The sequence below is a fragment of the Polypterus senegalus genome, chromosome 1, assembly GCF_016835505.1.
Source record: "Polypterus senegalus isolate Bchr_013 chromosome 1, ASM1683550v1, whole genome shotgun sequence".
NCBI lineage: Eukaryota > Metazoa > Chordata > Cladistia > Polypteriformes > Polypteridae > Polypterus > Polypterus senegalus.
The window spans coordinates 198,478,329-198,499,180 of NC_053154.1; the positions used below are offsets into that span (position 1 = coordinate 198,478,329).

The 20,852-nt window shown below is 37.8% G+C and overlaps 1 protein-coding gene across 3 annotated transcripts; it reads right to left on the reverse strand.

Annotated features, from left to right (window-relative positions):
- Positions 1–581: 581 nt before the first annotated feature.
- dtymk (deoxythymidylate kinase (thymidylate kinase)) lies at positions 582–19,238 on the reverse strand. Of its 3 annotated transcripts, none has more exons than XM_039766632.1 (5): positions 19,013–19,238; positions 13,390–13,498; positions 9,377–9,467; positions 8,775–8,972; positions 582–2,579 (listed from the first exon to the last, which is right to left on the reverse strand). In XM_039766632.1, the coding sequence occupies exons 1-5, from the start codon at positions 19,140–19,142 to the stop codon at positions 2,469–2,471; spliced, it is 639 nt and encodes a 212-aa protein (XP_039622566.1). In that variant the 5' UTR covers positions 19,143–19,238; the 3' UTR covers positions 582–2,468. The 3 variants fall into 3 exon arrangements, with proteins under 3 accessions (XP_039622566.1, XP_039622584.1, XP_039622575.1); XM_039766650.1 differs by having other exon boundaries at positions 18,946–19,016; XM_039766641.1 differs by lacking the exon at positions 19,013–19,238 and adding an exon at positions 17,504–17,583.
- Positions 19,239–20,852: the final 1,614 nt, after the last annotated feature.

Genomic DNA, 20,852 nt, shown 5'->3' on the forward strand with positions numbered 1-20,852 from the left:
AGCCTTACATAAATCAGATCTACTGTATGAGACATGTTAGAAGATGCAACAAAGTCATCGGGTGATTCTAAAAGGTTTATTCAGAGTTGTATAATTACAAATATTTATAGGTCTACAGATCAGAAGTAATTTTATTGGAAACATTTAAGCATTTTGGAATTCTTTTATGTGTACTATGTATATTTAATTTTGTTAAAAATACTGGGAGGTGGAGGTGCGTTGAGTTGCAATGTACCTTTGCAGAGTAGCATTCTGGGCTTAAATCCCACACACGGACATTGTGTGGGTGGACTGCGCACTCTGTCTCTGTCTGCATGGCTTTTTCCACCACATCCGCTTTGAGTTTCTAACTGGGTGGGTGTATGGGGGACCCTGTGATGGACAGAAGCTTTGGTCAAGCCTACTTCCTGCTTTCAGAGCTGCTGGGATAAGGTCCAACCCCATCCCCTGAAACAATGACCTGTATTTGGATTAAGATGGTTTGAGAATATTTTGTTATGGTATTTATACATTAACAGTCAGGTCAAAAGACTAGTTTAGAGAAAATGTAAGTCCAAAAATTGAACATTGTAGATCACAGAAGCCTTGCATATTATTATATTTGTTACCATTATTAGATGAAATAAGAAGCCAAACAAAAAAGTTAGCAAAAAGGTAAATAAAGTACAGTGATCTTACTTATATGCATTTTTTTATAAATACACATACATGTTTTAAATTTACTTAAAGTACATGGTTGAATTCGTCTTTCTGTGATTAATCGATCAACTTATACATGGACTAAGAAGGTTGGATAAGGTCAGAAAAAATAATGATCCTGAGGCAGAAACTTACTCAGAATGGGATGCGAGTTCATCACAGGGCATACCTGCTCTCACACATACAAAGTGGACTTTACTCGCAGGTCTCCAAGAACTTTGAAAAAAGGTTCAATATCTGTACTCACAAATAATATGTGAAATAGCATTGAGTGAAGGTAAGGCAGGCTCTGGCACTCTGTGACACTGATTTGGAGTTCTGTTATTAAAAGATACTGCATCGATAGAAGGGCCAATGCATCACTGCATTACCATTAATTGCACTGATGTTTACACTAAGCGGGTTAACCGTTGAAAGTCAAATTTATAAGGACATTCATCTGGAGTTAAGAAGGTATTGCCCCTGCATACTCCTCAAATAACTGTACAGAAACTCTATGTTTTGGCACTTACATCAGTGCTAGGAATGCAGTGTGGCTGCTATTTCAAAGTGCAGTACAGTAAGTCACTAGCCAAAATGGAGCCAGTGCTTGAGGATAAAACTTTATTAGCCAGGCTCAAAAGTTAGCGTCCTTTCAACAGTTGTTGTCGTATTATAGGCAGGCCGCGCTCTCACGTCTTACTGGTCACAGGTGGCACACTTAAATACAGGCTACTGTTTAATTGGAGTGTATTTGCTGTTAACATGAAAGGAGTAGGAGTGAGATTTTCTTTTAAATAAATATTCCAAAGTATTTTGTAATTTTTTTGGAACTTGCATGAAAACTAGGTTATTTAAACAGCATATCATTTTATTTTACATTCAGAAGGAATGTACTTGAAAGGAAGTCAGTGCAAGCACTACAAACACTTTAACAAAGAGGTGGCAGTAACATGCTCTCCATTTATATATACTGTATATAAAAAAAAAAAAAAAAAAAGGTGACATCAGGCAGTGACAGAGCATTTAGCTCCATAGCTCACTGGCACAGTTCAAGTGAGCTTACCAGCTGGTCCCAAAAAGTCTCGACACATCTGTCACAGCAAGTTGGTGTCTTGGATATCTTGTCCCAAAGTCATGCAGTTTAGTCTTGATGTGAAAGAAGGGCACTCCCTATAAGTGGATGATGCTGGTTACTTTTAAGTGTGCCACCGTGTGTATGCCCAATAAAGTGCTATTGAGTACTATAGTGGCATATCATTATTTAAGTTTATTATGTATTATTAAATGGTGTTAACTTGTAAAGTTTCAACATTTCATGAAATCTTTATGGTCAAGTGAAAATTTTACATTTTCTTCTTTGTATTTGCTATTAAAAATTATATTTTTATTTTAATAACTTCCATTATGAGCATTTACATAGATGATTACACTGCAGTAATGTCTGTTATGGGGTGGTTTGGTATATACAGTGTTTTAAACTCATTGGGCAATACAATGGGATAAAAATTGTTTAGTAAGGTTTGCATTTACTGCGATTTGCAAGGTAAAGTTGTTTAAAACTTTGATAAAAAGGGTCACAAAAAAAAACAAAAACACTCCATTGGACCCAAAAACAGCTCATCTGAAGTACCTCCAAGATTATTTTGGCAACGATAGTCCATCAGGAGTAAATGCAGAGAAGATGCTGAACCTTGACTTGATCACATCTGGGGGTGATTTATTGGAAAACCATGGTCTTCTCTAGGCTCCAGTAGAAACCAGAAATGCATCTTTCTGAAGTAAAACCTTTATTTCCACAGCTCTCCAATTGGCTGTCTGGCTACGAGTTCCATCACATCTTCACTATAAGACCTAATTTGTGAATGCAGATCTTCAATACTTTGAGAAGCATCAATCACCTGACAAAAGATAAGACATGCTGCCGTGAGAACAAATGTCAGTAACACCTGGATGCCCCTAAGCAGGCAAAAAAAAAAAAAAAAAATCCACAAAATCTGAAGGACTACTTTGTTTTTGCCATTTACACAGAGTATATATATATATATATATATATATATATATATATATATATATATATATATATATATATATATATATATATACACACACACACTTTTTAAACAACTTTGCTCAAGTCAGCTAAAAGGGGTTTGAGACTCGTAATGAGTCACACTGAAAGTAGCAGCACACAGTCTTTTACAGAGTGTTTGGGCAGCATTAAATGCCAGTTCAAGGACTTTACTGCTATTAATGCGGTTTACTGCCACGAGTTCTTTTTTTCACAGCACATTTACCAACTAGGAGCTTGTGAGAAATCAGACTACAGCACTATACCTTCTGTAAGAGTGTGCCAAAAAAAAACAATTAAAAGAATTTAAAATGCTTTTCTCCTCAGATGCAAGGAGAATTGTACTATTTTGTTATGAAGAAGCCCTGGATGAAATGCCAGTTGCAGAGAATCAGGACAATGTTATTCTTTAATTCCTTTCTTGTAAAACCAGGATAAAAGTTTGCTAACTACCCTAAATGTTTACAGAAAAAGAGAAAATGTCATTTTTTTCTTTTCCGAGAAGATGACAAGTAACCAAAGCAGCAAATATAAGGCTTTCTGCTTTTAGCTATTTAACTTTTTCATTTTATAAAACATACAGCCACAATTACTATACAAAAAACACAGACATTAAAAATTAACACATGGCTTAGCTATCTTCATGATTTAATAGTTGCTAATCTTGTAATAACAAACAACATTCACTGGATGGCACACTTTTTGCAAAAATCAACCCACAGAAGTGTTTTGTTTTATTATTTAAGTTATTTGACCGTATCAAAGTAACTGGTGCAGCACCTGAAATTCAGTTTCTTACAGCTGATGTACTGAAAAAATAGGCAAGCAAAAGCTAAAACATTGCTTGGATATATCTGAGCCAGACTGGTATTTTAAAGACAAATGAGGAAATTATGAATGAATGAATATGTTTATTGTCATGGCACATTTCTTGCACAACATAATTTGGAGTGCAGTCCCAAGGATGTACATATATCTGTTCATCCAGAATTCATCACAACTTACAACAGAACAAATTAACACAAGACACAAATTAAGAAATGTACACTAAGACCAACAAGACATACGATTCTGAGCTGCACTAGAGTTCAGTTCAGTAATGGCTTTAGGAAAAAAAAAAAAAAAAAAAGTTTTTGAGCCTTCTAGTGTAAGTCTTTAGGGTCCTACAGTGCCCAACAGATGGTAGCAAGGAAAAAAGGTGATGGCAGGAGTCTTTCCAGATATTGCAAGCGCTGTGGTGACAGCAAGTCTTGAAGATATCCTCTAGCAAGGGCAGAGGAAGTCCAATAATGTTTTGAGCTGTATTAATGACTATCTGTAATGCCCTCCTGCCTGCTGCTGTGCAGTTGGTTTACCATGCTATAATATACAGTAGTATGTCAAACAGAACTGTGATAAAAAGACACAAGCAGCTCCACAGTCAAGTTGGTCTTCTTTAAATAATAGAGCCAATGCCAAGTCTTTTTAACTAGGGTAATGGAGCTGGTTGTCCATGTGAGGTTATCGGTGATAGGAGGTTCCCAGAAAGTTGAAACTGAAAATCCTTTATACTTCTCCTCCTGTGATGTTTAATGGGAGAGTGATCCTCACATTGTCTCTGAAAATGCAGAATGATTAATATTTTTTGGTGTTCAGTTATAAAGTTATTTACTGAACACCACTCTACCAGTTTAGCAAATTCATCTCTGGATGCCATCTCATCACCTTCTGAGATGAGCCACACCACTGTTGTATCATCTACAAATTTGAAGATTGTATTTGTAGGATGTATGGTGACACTGTCATGTGTGTACAGGGTATATTTAAGGAGACTCGACATATAGCCTTGTGGCACGCCTGTGCCGAGGATCAGACTTGAAAAAAATGATGACCTAGTCTAACTGTCTCTGTCCTGTTGGATAAAAAGTCCTTGATCCACATACACAGAGGATTAGAGACCCAGCACCAGAAGTTTAATGACTAATCTGCTGGGGAAAACAGTGTTGAATATAGAGCTGTAATCTACAAACAACATTCTCATATACCTGAATCCCCCCCACCTTGTTCTAAAAGGGTTAGTATTGTATGGCGAGTTACAGCAATAGCATCCTATGTGGAACAGTTTGCCCTACCGGCATAATACTGCTGCCGATTCAGGGTATGAGGGATAATAGATTTAAAAGTGTTTTAAGACTTACTGTATCTCTCAAAGCACTTTGCTATAATGGTTGTACTTATAATGGTCTGTAATCATTCAGACTGCTGGTATTAGACTGTTTTTACACTGGTATAATAGTAGCTGATTTCAGACAGTCCCAGAGACAGATTAAAGATGTCTGTAAACACCTCTGCCAGTTGACAGAGGTGTTTAAGCACTCTGCCTGAAATACCATCAGGCCCTGCAGCTTTCTTAACATTGACAGTCCTGAGGAAAAGTAAAGTAGCAATCAAGCTTAACTGCCAGTGAGGCATTCTCCATGGGTAGGTTTTTTTACTAGTCAAGTGATCCTCAATCCTTTCCCCATATGTAGCCTTTGCACCTTTAATTCCTTTTTTCAGGTTTCATATGGCACCACTATACTGTATTTGATTCCTGGATCTGCATTCCATTCTTTCAGGAGGTTTTGAACCAGTTTTGTCATCCATGGTTTTTTATTTGCAAAAATGTGGATACATTTTCCACAACTGACATTTTCAATGCAGGCCCTGATGTAGCAGAGAAGCGCTTATGTCAAAATCCAGATCAAAGAACAAGTACCAGTTTGTATGTTGAAAGCAGTCCTGCAATTGTAGAAATGCACCTTCAGGCCATATTTTAACAGTTTTTATGGCAATTTTCACTCAATTAATAAGGGGTCTGTAGGCCGGAGTTAAGAAGAGTAATAAATAATCCGATTGTCCCGGATGTGAGAAGGGTGAGGCTCTGTACCCTTTCCTGACACTTGAGTAGACCCGGTCCAATCTGGTTTTCCCTGTGGTTGCACATTTAAAGTGCTGGTCAAATTTAAGAAGCACAGACTTCAAACTGACATGATTAAAATCTGCTGCCAGAAAAAGGACCGCATCGGGATAGGCTATCTGTTGTTTGTGTATAGCTGTTAACATGCATCCAAGTGCTGCATTAGCGTTGGCATCTGGTGGAATATGTGCTATATAAATAAATGTTGGTGTTGTTGTTGTTTTCTTAACCTTGCTTGGACTCCTACATTTTTGCCATCTCTTCTGCCCTCTGTTTGGTACGGTTAGCCATGGAGATCCTAGTGCTCTTAAATGTCTCCACTAATGCCTCCTGAGAGAGCTAGAAGGTGCTTGTAGTGAAAATTTTACTTGTTATTCCTATATTAATTAGTTCTTTTCTGCTGTAGGAAAACATCGATGTCCAATGTTAGATCAATAACAACATTGCTGGGAACACTGAGCCGCTGTGTCCATGAGTGCCAAGCTTAGATTACCATAGGAATATAGAGCACATGCAGATTCTATTCCCCACTAGTTTAAGTTATGAAGCATGTTTCATGATGTTGCATCATAAAAAATATCAAGTTTCTGAAGAAATCTAAAGCATGTGTACAGTAGATAGATAGATAGATAGATACTTTATTAATCCCAAGGGGAAATTCACATAATCCAGCAGCAGTATACTGATACAAAGAAACAATATTAAATTAAATAGTAATAAAAATGAAAAGAATTAAAATAAAATTAATGTTCGATTTACTCCGGTGGAATTGAAGAGTCGCATAGTGTGGGGGAGGAACGATCTCCTCAGTCTGTCAGTGGAGCAGGACAGTGACAAAAGTCTGTCACTGAAGCTACTCCTCTGTCTGGAGATGACACTGTTAAGTGGATGCAGTGGATTATTCATGATTGACAGGAGTTTGCTTAGTGCCCGTTGCTCTGCCACAGATGTTAAACTGTCCAACTTTAATCCAACAATAGAGCCTGCCTTCTTAACAAGTTTGTCCAGGCGTGAGGCGTCTTTCATCTTTATGCTGCCACCCCAGCACACCACCGCGTAGAAGAGGGCACTCGCCACAGATGTTCTACCAGACGGTTGTGGCAAGTGCCCTCTTCTATGCGGTGGTGTGCTGGGGTGGCAGCATAAAGATGAAAGACGCCTCACGCCTGGACAAACTTGTTAAGAAGGCAGGCTCTATTGTATGTATGGTTGTCATGAAGGCGTTTGCTATAAATTGTAGATGGTACATTGAAAAGCATGCCAGTAAGAATGTAGTCTCATGGGGCCAGATGTGGTTTTCAAACAAGAATGTGTATCTGAAGCAACTCAATATGTGTGTAGTGAATAGTGGTGAAAGCCACTGCTAATAGTGCTGCCCCCACCCCAATTCATCCACTCCATACACTTCAAATTGCCTGAGGTTTCAGGGACAGTGCACGAAAAAAAAAAAAAAAAAAAGAAAGTCACAGAAAGAAAAAAAAGCTAAAAGTGTTGTTATCCATTCAGGATCTCAGTAACACACGGTAACTAAACCTTAATTTGTATGGTAATGAGCACAATGATGGAACTTGCCGATTCAGGTGTTTTGAGTATGGACATCTGCTATCATCACTCTTAAATGGCAGTCCATTTCATGTACTTTTGTTCCCTCCCAGTTTTAAGCAAAATTCTCTTATGGTTATCTCCAGAATGCGACATATTGTTTACTTTGAATGCATTATCATGTAATTCATAGTCACATATATAGCTGCCAATTCCATCAACCTTATGTGTTTTCAGATGCCAATGTATAATCTGATTTTACAGAAAGGTTATATTTAATTTTAACTTGTGCATTGTGCTCGTCTCACACTCATGTATGTTTATCATAATCATAAGCTTGCTGTTCGTCAGACTAAGTTAACAAGAGGACCACTGCTCTTTGAAGTTCAAAATCACCTCCCCTACTTGGATGGCCTTCATATGGTGTTGGATTGGTTTAGAAATGTGACACCCAGAAAGCTTTTAATTGTTCCCACCCAGTTTTAAGCAAAATTCACTCATGGTTATCTCCAGACACATGCAACATTTACTTAGTTCTTAAGACTAGTAAGAGCAGTCCTGCAAGAATATTGCCCAGCTAGTCACGCTTCCTTTCAAAGGCCAGTAATAGAATTTTTTTTTGTTTAATTATTCTATTTCTTTCTCTTCATGTACCATTAGTGCCTTTCATCTCTATCCACATGTGCCTGAACCTCTTTACGGACGCTTCCTCTCTTGAGTGCATTTCCATAAAGCCTGCTTCTCAGACTCTGTCATTACTTAACAGGCATCTTTCTCGCCTACTGTCCAGCTTTATACTACCTGCCTCTGAAGGCAACTCTCAGCATGCCTCCTATGCCTTTTCTCCTCTTTGTGTGTCTTGCACTTCCTCTTTTGACTGCAATACCAAAGCAAAACAAACCAATCAAATTGCTCTGAGTAACTTGACACACACCCCTTAATGTTTTGTTATATAGTAGGTATGTACAAGAATGCACAGAAATTGGGTTTACATCACCCCATCCTCCACATTAACCTGTGTAGTGCATCCCATTGTTGGACAGCTATAGGTTGTCATTCCAAAAATGAGGCAACCACATGTGGAGGGTTGCAAAGAGGCTCACTGATTCCCCTGGAAACTATTGCACATTGGATTTACATTACATTAATGACTACACATTTAAGATGCCAGAATATTTGAATGTAGAACTTGTGTATGATCTTATACCTCTGTTGTACTTAAAGACCCAAATTTGCTTCCTAGTTACAGATACAGTCAGTTTTTTTCTATTTTAACATATGTGGATTCGACCTTCATTTAAGCAGTATCCTTAGATAAAAGTAAGCAGCCTTCAGTATTGTTTTTTTTTAATTAATAAGCAAAGTATGCCTATTTAAAAAGTATATACCAGTATTACAAACCCTAATGCTTTTTGTTGAATTATAATTAAAAGCAAACTGAGATTTCAAATTTGTGCTTCGCATGACCGGTTACATCTGTCTCATAAAAATGAGTGCGTTAATTCTTAGTCTCTATCTTACTTTGACCCCCACTACAAAACTTACCTTCCAGTGTATACTGGCATCTAAAAGCAGATGGTCAAAACGCTGCTGAACGGCTGTTTGAAAGTCACTTGTTTCATATCGTTCAGCTCCAAACTCTCCACGTTGAGCAGCACTGAATGGATTCAACTGCAGAAAGAACACCAAGTCTGGCTTTGGGAGGCCTATGTCAGAACTCTTGCACCATTCGAGGCTAAAGCCCTTTATTAAAACAAATAAAAGTGGCTGATTTAAACATTTATATATAGAAATGTTTCTAATACTACTGATAAAAATGTGTGCCAGCATAAATGGCAATGTTAATAAAAAACAATGACATTCTAATTTTAAATAAATAACTTTTTAGTGAAGCCCACATTCATAAGATGTTGCATCTTAGGAAACCATGACTACAAATAGTACACCCTCAGCTTGGACAAGAGTTTCAGCATAAAAAAAAAAACCTGCAAAAAATTCAAGGTACAAATGTAAAACTGGAGCAAACAATGGTATTTCAGCATACAAGCACTTTATTCTCCAATGAAATTAGTTCAAAGCAAGTTATTTACCCTAAGGGTACTTTTTTTTTTATAAAAACAATGCATATTAAACAAGTGTGTACTCACTGGTTTAGCACTTGTAAAAGCCACACCTGAAAATGCATATCTGTCCACAATCAAAGTCACTCCTTGTTCTAACTTTCTCCTGATGTAGGGCCTGTACCAAGAACAAGATAACAAAAAAGGGTGTGATGTTTACAATATTCCTATTGTTATTTTAGGATAACGCCACTGAAACAGTGTTCTGCTTTTATACGCAGACTGCACTGTGCAAACAGCCCCACAGATAATTAATTGATCAAATCAATCAAGCAAATAAAGCACTGGACTTGAACCCACCGATTTGCTAGTTCCTCTCCTCTTTCAGCATGTCTCTTAAGCTTGCAAAGCTTTAATTATAAAGGTTTACTGACTCCCTAGCCATTTCATCAGATCTGCCAAAATAAAGAGAGAGCCAGAATAAAAAACATGGCCATCTCAATGATTAGTTTTTCTTCCAATTAAAAAGAAAAAAAAGTGTAAAGCCTTCCAGTTTTTTTTAGAAAAACAAAAAGGTTTGGATGAAATTATTGTCATTCTTCATAATAATGTTAATAGATTTTTAGAAGTAACTGATTCTCATTTCCTAGGTTATCAACTCTCTTATTTTTGGATTCAGGTACTTAAAGTATTATTCCCCATTAATGCATTTCTGAACATATCAGCATTTTGTCAGCAAAGCAGCAAATTACAAACCAAACAGACATGAAAGTCTCCAATGTGCAATTTAATCATTTAGGAGTAGAAATAACAATACTTTATATGTATTGTCCCCAATTTCAGGGCACCATAATGTTTCAGAAATACAGTGGGTACAGAAAGTATTCAGACCCCCTTCAATTTTTCACTCTGTTATATTGCAGCCATTTGCTAAAATCATTTAAAGCCACTCCTTCGTTATTTTAGCTGTGTGCTTAGGGTCATTGTCTTGTTGGAAGGTAAACCTTCGGCCCAGTCTGAGGTCCTTAGCACTCTGGAGAAGGTTTTTGTCCAGGATATCCCTGTACTTGGCCGCATTCATCTTTCCCTCGATTGCAACCAGTCGTCCTGTCCCTGAAAAACACCCCCACAGCATGATGATGCCACCACCATGCTTCACTATGGGGACTGTATTGGACAAGTGATGAGCAGTGCCTGGTTGTCTCCACACACTGAGGAGAGGCAAGACACATGACAGCCCGCATGGAGTTTGCTAAAAGACACCTGAAGGACTCCGAGATGGTGAGAAATAAGATTCTCTGGTCTGATGAGACCAAGATAGAACTTTTTGGCCTTAATTCTAAGCGGTATGTGTGGAGACAACCAAGCACTGCTCATCATTTGTCCAATACACTCCCCACAGTGAAGCATGGTGGTGGCAGCATCATGCTGTGGGGGTGTTTTTGAGCTGCAGGGACAGGACGACTAGTTGCAATCGAGGGAAAGATGAATGCGGCCAAGTACAGGGATATCCTGGACAAAAACCTGCTCCAGAGTGCTAAGAACCTCAGACTGAGCCGAAGGTTTACCTTCCAACAAGACAATGACCCTAAGCACACAGCTAAAATAACGAAGGAGTGGCTTCACAACAACTTTGTGACTGTTCTTGAATGGCCAAGCCACAGCCCTGACTTAAACCCAATTGAGCATCTCTGGAGAGACCTAAAAATGGCTGTCCACCAACGTTTACCATCCAACCTGACAGAACTTTAGAAGATCTGCAAGGAGGAATGGCAGAGGATCCCCAAATCCAGGTGTGAAAAACTTGTTGCATCTTTCCCAAGAAGACTCATGGCTGTATTAGCTCAAAAGGGTGCTTCTACTAAATACTGAGCAAAGGGTCTGAACACTTAGGACCATGTGATATTTCAGTTTTTCTTTTTTAATAAATCTGCAACAATTTCAAAAATTCTTTTTTTTGTCTGTCAATATGGGGTGCTGTGTGTACATTAATGAGGAAAAAAATTAATTTAAATGATTTTAGCAAATGGCTGCAATATAACAAAGAGTGAAAAATTGAAGGGGGTCTGAATACTTTCTGTACCCACTGTGATAATGGCAAGTATATTAAAGCAGTCAAATTTAGCACTTTAGTGCATATCCCTTGCGTACAAAGACTGAAGTCTGTGATTCATAGACATCACCATGGGGCTTGAGTATTTTCCCTGGTGATGCCTTGTCAAGTGTCTAATGCAGCCATCTTCAGCTCCTGCTTGTTTTGCAGGCTTATTCCCCTACGTTCTCTTCAGCATTCGGAAGACATGCTCAACTGGATTTAAATTGGGCGACTGGCTTGGCCAAGTAAGGATTTTCTATCTTTGAAAAACTCCCGTGTTGCCTTAGCAGTATGTTTGGGATTATTATCTTGTTGTTAGGATAGATGAAACGCCATTTAAAGAGTTCGGAGGCATTTACTAGAACTTCAGCAGATTTTTCTACACACCTCAGAATTCATTATCCAACTGCTGTCAGCAGTTACATCATCAATTAAGATAAGTGTGCCAGTACCTTTGGCAGCCCTACATGCCCAATCCATTTAACATCTGCCTCCTGAAGTCTGTTTCTGCTCTGTCGGACAGGCGTTTGGGGCTTTTTCTTTACCATAGCTAGAATTCTTCTGTCATCAGCAGTCCCTTTGAGATTACTGAGCTCAGTAGTGCTGTCTTTCTTTTTAATGATATTCCAGACAGTTGATTTAGGTAATCCAAAAGTTTTACAGATGTTTCTAATGATTATATTCTTGTTTGGCTTCCATTGGCACAGTTCTTGTAGCAACTACAGACTTACAAATTTTGACTGCAGCCAGTCACACTGAGAATTGAATTGTTGGTCAAAAAACGTTTTCACTTCAACACACTTTTTGGGGAAGGTGCAACTTATCTTAACAATATTAAATGGGCTGGCGCCCTGCCCAGGGTATGTTTCCTGCCTTGCGCCCTGTGTTGGCTGGGATTGGCTCCAGCAGACCCCCGTGACCCTGTAATTAGGATATAGCGGGTTGGCTAATGGATGGATGGATGGATAACAGGTATGCCCGTACTGCTCGGTATGTCAGTTCATCTACAGTGATTTAATCTTCCTCAGGCATGTTTGCTACATAACCATTAATTGTTTTTTCTTCCCTGATAATTTAAAGTACTCTGCATGAGCAGATTGTACACAGTAATGAATAGATAAACTTGTTTAGGTGCCAGCTATTGTACTGAAGTTTTTACGTCAATCTAAAAACTTTTTATCTAACTCTAGCATCTCTTTGCAGTGCTAATTTATGTGCCCTACTGGTCATCTCTCATCTTTCCAAATCATGCAGATACCTTGTGTGTGTTATTCATTGTAAGTGGTAAACCAAGCAAATACCGCCAGCTACTGTATGTATTACAATGTTTAATAAAAATGTGATTTTTATTGCCAGATGAAAGCACCACTCAGCTTTAGCAAAACAGAATTAGAAAGCTTCTATAATTTAAAAATACTATATTTTTCCAAAATTATCTGACTGAGCAACAAAGAGCATGCACTGAAACAAAGCAGAATCAAAACAAACGTTATGATCAACATTGACAAGTTTGTGCAAAATATCCTGAAAACTGTGGTCTGAACTCTGTTGTGCCAAGTTAGGGTAGGTTATATTTGTATGGGGCTAAACAATTTTGCAACAGTGTCCAACAACTGAAATCAAACCTTTCTGGACAATCAAGTAATACAGCAGCCTTACTCTCCATTGAAAGATTAAAATGGTGAACTGTGGCTCCTCAAAAGTTAAAATTGCTACTACTTGTTGCTAAACAACATGAGGTTCACTATCTATATGAAAGCACATTAGTGAAGCTGCAATTGGCTGCACACATTTGGAAACAGAATTCCTCAAAAGGCCTGGACAGTAATGCAAAAGCCAGACTACCTCTGGTCTGCGCCCCAGACATTACTGAGACCAGTAGACTGTTCATTTAATCTGGCTTGTTCTCACCTGACTCAAGACTTCCTGCCCACACTGTTCGGACTCTTCATAGGCTGCTCACTATTTTTTGTTTATTTCAAGTAAATATTAACAGAACTCTTACACTTTCTCCCAGCGGTTCGCAGAAAAGAGGAGGTGAACAGTGTGGTCCTCCAGGTCACTCTTCTTGTCTAGGTAGGCATTTATGACCTCTCCAATCTCTGTTGTCCTGTCTAAACAAGCAGCACAAGTGATCACAATTAGTCACCATTAAATGAAATTTATACTGAAAAGAACTATCATCCAGCAAAACATGCTAGGACACAGGAATGAGGAATACTAGATGAGCCAGGCACAATTTCAGGAGTAGACAACACTGGCACTGAAAGAAAATGATTTAAACAGATTTTGATCCCAAATAAACTGTTTGGCATAACCACTATAATTATTAATTGGACACTCATTTGATATTATTCTACAATCATGTAAGCATGTTAAGACATTTTAATACTTGATATATCAAATACCTTGAAAATTAAGATTTTAGTGTGTTTATTAGAAGAACCTATGTTAAAAATTAACAGCAGCCCTGCATTAAAACAGAATGGATATGTACAAATGCATAGAATTTTAAGGGGGCTTAGTATTTACGCTTGTATGGTAAAAACCTGTGCAACACCGATCGCTACTGAAAACTATTCTAAGTATTTCATGTTTTTCTTCACTGTAAAGATTTTGGAACAATGTGGGTATCATTGTATCAATAGAAATATAAGACCTGGTCGATACAACATGTTTCACTAGACAACACGAAGAGCCAATGAGTGTCGCACTGATTCAATCGCATGGCTGGAATAGAGTTACAGCCACATCAGGATAGGTTGGCGCACACAGGAGTAGCAGCTGGCAGCAGCACCCATGCTAGTATTTGGGCTACTGTAGTTGTGCACACCAGTACGTCAGGATTGGGAGCAAGATAAAAGAGAAAACGACCACAGAAAATGTTAGTCAAAACACGAAAAAAATCAACATTACCAAAGAAGACACCCCAGCAGACACAGCCCAAGGTGCAAAAGATGAGGACATTGTTGAAAAGAAGGGTCAGAGGAATTTGGCAGTGTAGAGATATTTTGGCTATTTAAGATCTGACAAGAAGCAGAGAAGCGTGCACTGTAAACTGTGTCAGAAGTATGTTCCCACCAAGACAGGTAATACCACTAATCTTTTCTATAGTCTGAAGCAGTGTCATCCTTTACAGCACACACAATACAAGACTTTACAGTCCCAGGCCCAAGCAAGTGCTACACTAATGGGGATTTCTTGTACCTTTCTTTATTGCCTTGGAGCACAAATTGACCACAATTGAGTGAATATGTCAATTTTCTTTATGCTGTCCTTCATTTACATTTGACAGCTTCTAGAATTTTTACCAAGGATATATACAAAATGTTTTATTTATTTATTTATTTGTGGGCTTGTTTCCCCAACCATTTAAAACAGCCTGAATCTATACAAAGGAAAGAATACAGTATAGAGGTAGTTTTGAGATCTGTTTTGTATTAATGCCTACGTTATTTATTTGGAACTGACCAAAGAATTTACTTTGTGTTCTCCTGTTAAACCTGAAGGTTTTAATATTTTAGTTTTAGATTTAAGATTCTAAAATTTTAGAATTAAGATTTCATTTTTTTTTTTTAATTGGAGTTGACCAAAACATTTAGTGTATTCTTCTGTAAAATTCGAAAACTTTTGACTGATCATAATTGAGAGACTTTTATTTTGTATTACGTATTTTATTTATTTGTAACTGGCCAAAGAATTTAGTTGTCCAAGTTGTTTATGTTGTCGTGTTCTCCTGTAACATTTGAAATTTTTGACTGGTCAGAATTAAGATTTTAGTTTAAATTATATAAATCTTATTGTATTCTACATTACATTTGTCATGTTCAAATTCTGACAGAAAATAAATAATATTTAAACCAAAAATTAACCTTATTTTGATGATTTGATTTATACTATGACAAATATTTAAAAAAATTATTGTGATAAGATTTTTTTCCGTATCGCCCAGCCCTAGATAAGGCCTAGCACAGCTGTACCATCAACAAAATTGACAATAACGTTAGAGTCATGTGCAGCCATGAAGTTATATGTATAGAGGAAGTACAGCAGAGGACTTGTAACACAGCCCTGTGGAACCCCAGTGTTGAGGATGAGGGATGATGAAGTGTGCCTACCAACTGACCACCTGGAGTCTACCCATCAGGAAGTAAAAAACCCAGCTGTCTGGTGAAGTGTTCAGATGCAGGTCTCTGAACTTGGTCATTAGATTACAGGCGTTTATTGTATTACATGGTGAATTATGGTCTATAAACTGTATTCCCACATAATTCCTTCTTCTGTTGTCCAAGTGTACTTTTTCTTACCCATCCACTTGTAGTGCCCTGTGTACGTCCAGCTAGCTTATTTCTTTGAGGGTTATTGGTCACAAACTGCTTCTGCCATGTCTTCTCCAGCACTTTGATTTCTAACTCCAGTGGGACCCATTTTGTGTTTTTTCTAGATATGCACATTTGACACATACAATTTATCCAAGTACTATTTTCATGGAAGATTCTGTATCCTAGTTATATTACAGAGGACCATGAGAGATGGTGCCCAGATATTTTTGCACTACTTTAAGGACAGTATTTATATACAGTATACAATATGTGGACTGGACACCAGCATAGATATGACTAGGTCAATGAGCAAATCAAGGAGATATTATGAAGTTGCCTCTGTAGTCACCTTGTCTATTTCTGCTAGTTTCAGCTGGTCTGGCTAATTGAAAGCATGAGAGATGCCAATCCGTAGTCCTCTCGGCACACAGATACTGTATACCCATTAGATCCACAAGCAGTTTCTCCCATGCAAATGATCTTAAAAGATCCCCACCTTATTAAATGCGGACACATCGTCTAGCCCATGGGTTTCAATTTCAGTTATAGGGTGCTCAATGGCTGCATGTTTTTGTCTCAATCACTAATCCATTATTACCCTTAATATCACTGTTTAAATGCCCAACCTTTTCTCCATCTTTTGCTTGGCACTCAGAAAAGTGCAATAGTGTGAGGCTTACATTTGCAAGAAATCGAGATTTTTTTTGTCAAACTTTTAAATGTTTAACTCTGTTTTGTCAATTTCTTCTTAATTCACTTTTTCTGTGGAGTTCTCTTTTAATTGTATCCAGACGCTGACAATTGACTATCAGCAGAAAGGATGCAAATAATTATGAATGCTAAAGGGCAGCAATATTATCCACTTGTGAGCTAAAATAACCCAAACATAAACAAATTCCTGTAATACCACAAAAAAAAAAAACATTGAAACTGGGGGAAAACTATTTGCTTAATTATTGGAATAGTCGAATTAAAAGTAGAAACTTTTAGGGACAAAAACCTGCAGCCACAAATGTGTCCCAAGGCTGAACTTGAAAACACCTGCTTTAGCCTATAAAGTACATATGGCAAGGAACTCCTGTTAACTTGTAAGCTACGCACATGTATTATTAAAAAATGTGAATGAATGTATAAGAACAAAGAGAGAGACAGAACTCACACTACACCCCAACATGGAGCCCAACCTGCACATCCTTACTAACTTGTATTACAGCAGTCTAGTCACTGAGAACATGTATATTGGTATATGCTTAAATAAAATTAAAAATATATTTTGGAATATCCATATTACCAGCACTGTACAGATTTGCATTTACAAGAAAAAAAGAAGCTTTCATGATATATTCCAGGTCATGACATTTAGTTTATAAAAGTGTAAGGGTAAATGCTGTATGTTTAGATTTGTCAAATGAACCGTATAACAGAAATATGCCAGCCATCCAGCACTTATGAAGAGCGTCACTCACTGATGCAATGCAGTTACATGTAAACCTTTAATCACTGTAAGCTAGTGCCACGTTTTCCCGCAAACAGAAGAAGATGGTTATCATTAGTAATGTGTATTTGGTTAATTTTGCTGTATAACGAGCCAATATGACATGAAATGCAATAAAACATACAGATGGGGGTGTCTAAATCCTCAAAGTACTCATTTTGAAAAAGATATGAATGTTACTAGACAAATTCCAGGACAGGGAGAAAATGAGTAACAGTTAAACCTTTCAGTTAAAGCAAACTGATATTAACAGGGAACATAAAATAAATATTTAAAATTAGGGATGTTAAAAGAAACGTTACCTTCGCTACCAACGTTCCAAAAACATAATGGTAATGCTATCGAAGTCATGCGAGACTGCACAGGGTCAAATTATTCCCGTAATACATGAGAAATATAAAAAATGGCCGACGGTGGTGGTGGTGATGATACAGTACCGCATCCACTCGTCAATAAGAAAAACAGCATTAGTTATACCTGGAATTGCTTTGTCTTCAAGGCAGGGGAATTTCACAGCGGGACAGCTGAAATAATGCTTACTACAGAAAATAAAATTAGACAGATCCAACACACATACACACGCAGGCTTTTGCTATTACTATGTTTATTATCCCTTTAGTTCAGAAAGAGTGTCATGTGTGCTTGGTGAGCGCAATGATGTGGCTGATCAGATGCGAGTTGTTATTGTTCAACATGTAGAGTCACGAAGTTGTAAGTGAAAAAAATGATGGCATGATTAATCACTTTTTATTACCAACTCCTACACAGACCCTGAAAATGTGCGGAGGCTTCGCATTCGTTCTCCGATTTCCTCGAACCCTTCCACACCGATATGCGTTCAAGCATCCGTTGAGTTTCGTGTGCTAAGTTGATTCATCGCAACGAAGAGGCGGAGCTAAAACGTCCAAGTGTTCTGTGTAGCACCCGCCTAACTGGCAAATACAGTTCGAGGGTAGTGATGGGAAGTTCGGATCATTTTACCGACTCGGACCTTTGAGTCTCGTTCAGCAAAATGGACGAATCTTTTTTTTTTAGTCATTTCGTTCAATTCCGTTTCCGGCTCAGACTGCATACTAGGTTAAGCTTTTGGGGCTGTCACGTGATGAACGAACGAACGACTCGAACCCGAAGACTCGAGAGATGAACTAATAAATTCTGTTTCCGGCTCAGACTGGGTTGGTTAAGCTTATGGGGCTGTCACCTGATGAACGAACGACTCGAAAAAGGTGAATCAATTCCAATACAGAAACTATAGGAAGTTGCGCAAATGCGCATGCGCGACTGAACGAATCAGTCCCACGATACGACTCGTTCTTCCTGAGTCACATTAAAGATTCGTTCAAAATGAACGAATCGTTCAAGAATGACCCATCACTATTCGAGGGTGCATTTGCAATAAACAGGTCACCTAAGAAAGCAGCACTGTTGCAATTATACAATAATTGTATTTGTCTAGTTGTGCTAAGGTTACGGACAGCGATGCATTTAAAAATCTATTCATCCATTACCTAAATCCACTTTATCTTTAATAATTAAACATTTACATTAGCGATTATGACTTAATTATGTACACGTGGTAACATTTCACTACGACGACCAATCCATCACCCAGAAATACATACGTTGGTTGTTAATTATGATCACCAGTAAATCAATGTTTGCACGTTGCTACAAGACCCTATTGTTTTGCATGAAAGATCTTTTAGACTAGTATTCTCAATCGAGGTAAACAAGCTACAAATACCTTTACAAGCGAACATTTCACTTAACTGCCAAATATGCTGGAGAAATCACTAACGGTGCGAGCTCACCTGGAAAGCGAATCATTTCGGCGTTCTCGCCACTCACTCGCAGTGCCTGAACAAGTTTTTGGCACTGCGTGGTCTTCCCAGCTCTATCCACACCTTCGAAAACAATCAGAGCACCTCTCCTGCAAGCCATATCGATTAAAAACAAATAATCGTTTACAATGCTTCAGTTCAGTGGCACGGCCCATTAAAAAAACGCGCGCATTCTCGACATTACGTCATAACTATGCGCTTGTAAATAGCCGGCATTTACGGAACGCCTTTTGGGTCAAACTACTTTCGGACTTCTCGTGTGTTTCATGCTCGCAAAACCTTTGTCAACTATACCTTAAACATTGTTGTGAGAGTACAAAATCATACCAACTGCATCCAACTTCTGCATCGTTAAATCGAGGGAAATGTTGAAGTGAAAGAAAACAGCTATAGGTTTATTCACAGTTTCCTTTTTAATGGTAAAAAAAAATTCTCTAGAATTTTTCTTATGTGTAAAACAATATATTAAAAAAGTGAGCAGTAATTGTATTTCGCATAAACTTATTTATGCAGATATAAATACAACTGTATTAAGCAACGAAATATTTAATTATATATTTATTGATTGGCTGCTACCTGTATATTTATATGCATACACTGCATCATTTCTGTATTTTTATATAACAGCATTTTTTTTGCAATTTATTTAAATGAGACTTTTTAAAACCTTTAGAATTGGAACACATGTTCTAGGGCACAGAGGGGCAGCACTGCCAACTCACAGATGCAGTGTCCTGGGTTCTAATCCCAATTATGTATGTGGAGTTTGTCTGTTTTCACCATGTTGTTACTTTTCACTCCTTTGTTTAGAAATATTTGAATAACTCAACACACTAGAACAGGGCACAGGAAGCCTCTGTTTATCTTTTTTGTGGTTTATTAACAAAACATATTTAAAACACCAAAGAAAAACTGAGATATTTATACATAACTGACAAAACAGGTGCAAACCTACTATATATTAATTGTCTTAATAGAATGTTGGACCTTCATAATTTGATTAAACCTTCAGTGTGTCTTGTCAGTAATGGGATCAACGTATCACTAAGTCTGTTATTCCCACTATATAGTTTATAACTACGAAATGCTGCAGAAATAGGACTGATTCAATTCTCTGTGGCTGGCTCTTCTTACCAGGGGGACAGTTTTTCTAAACTGAGATCAGGCTGTAAGTCATGACATCTCATTTTCTAACCCTCTTAATCCAGACCAGGATTTTTTGGGGTAGCTGGAGCCTGTCCCAGCTAGCATAGGGCACAAGGCAGGAACAAACTCCATACAGGGTGTCAGTCCTTTGTAGAGTGATAACCCACACACTAAGCCTAATTTAATATTGCCAGTTTACCTAAAATAATGTCTTTTGGAGAAGACCAGAGAATGCAGAAAGCAGTGATGTGCGGTGGGGCTGATGAGGCACTGACTCCTTCAGAGTCAGATGAGCCCAAAAGAGTAGCTTATTCACTATTCGATTGGCAGCATGCACAATTACTTACTACTGGTTATGTTTCATATCTCATCAACATTCTTTACACACATATAGGTAAAGTACATATTTGGCTGAGAAAGAACGTTACATTTATAGTGGCGAGAGAGAGCGGAGAGAATGCATTTGCTCTGCACTCTCCATGCATTCTAAATTTGCTGTTGCAAATCCACAATTCATACTCATTCAATGCAAATGAAAGTATAGAGTGGTGTAAAAAAACGGATTTCAGTTTTGACCTTAATTGAAATGTTTAGTTGTTTTTAAAAGCTTTTAATTCTGATGTTTAATTAAATTTTAGTACAAACTGTTGAACAAAAGGATAAC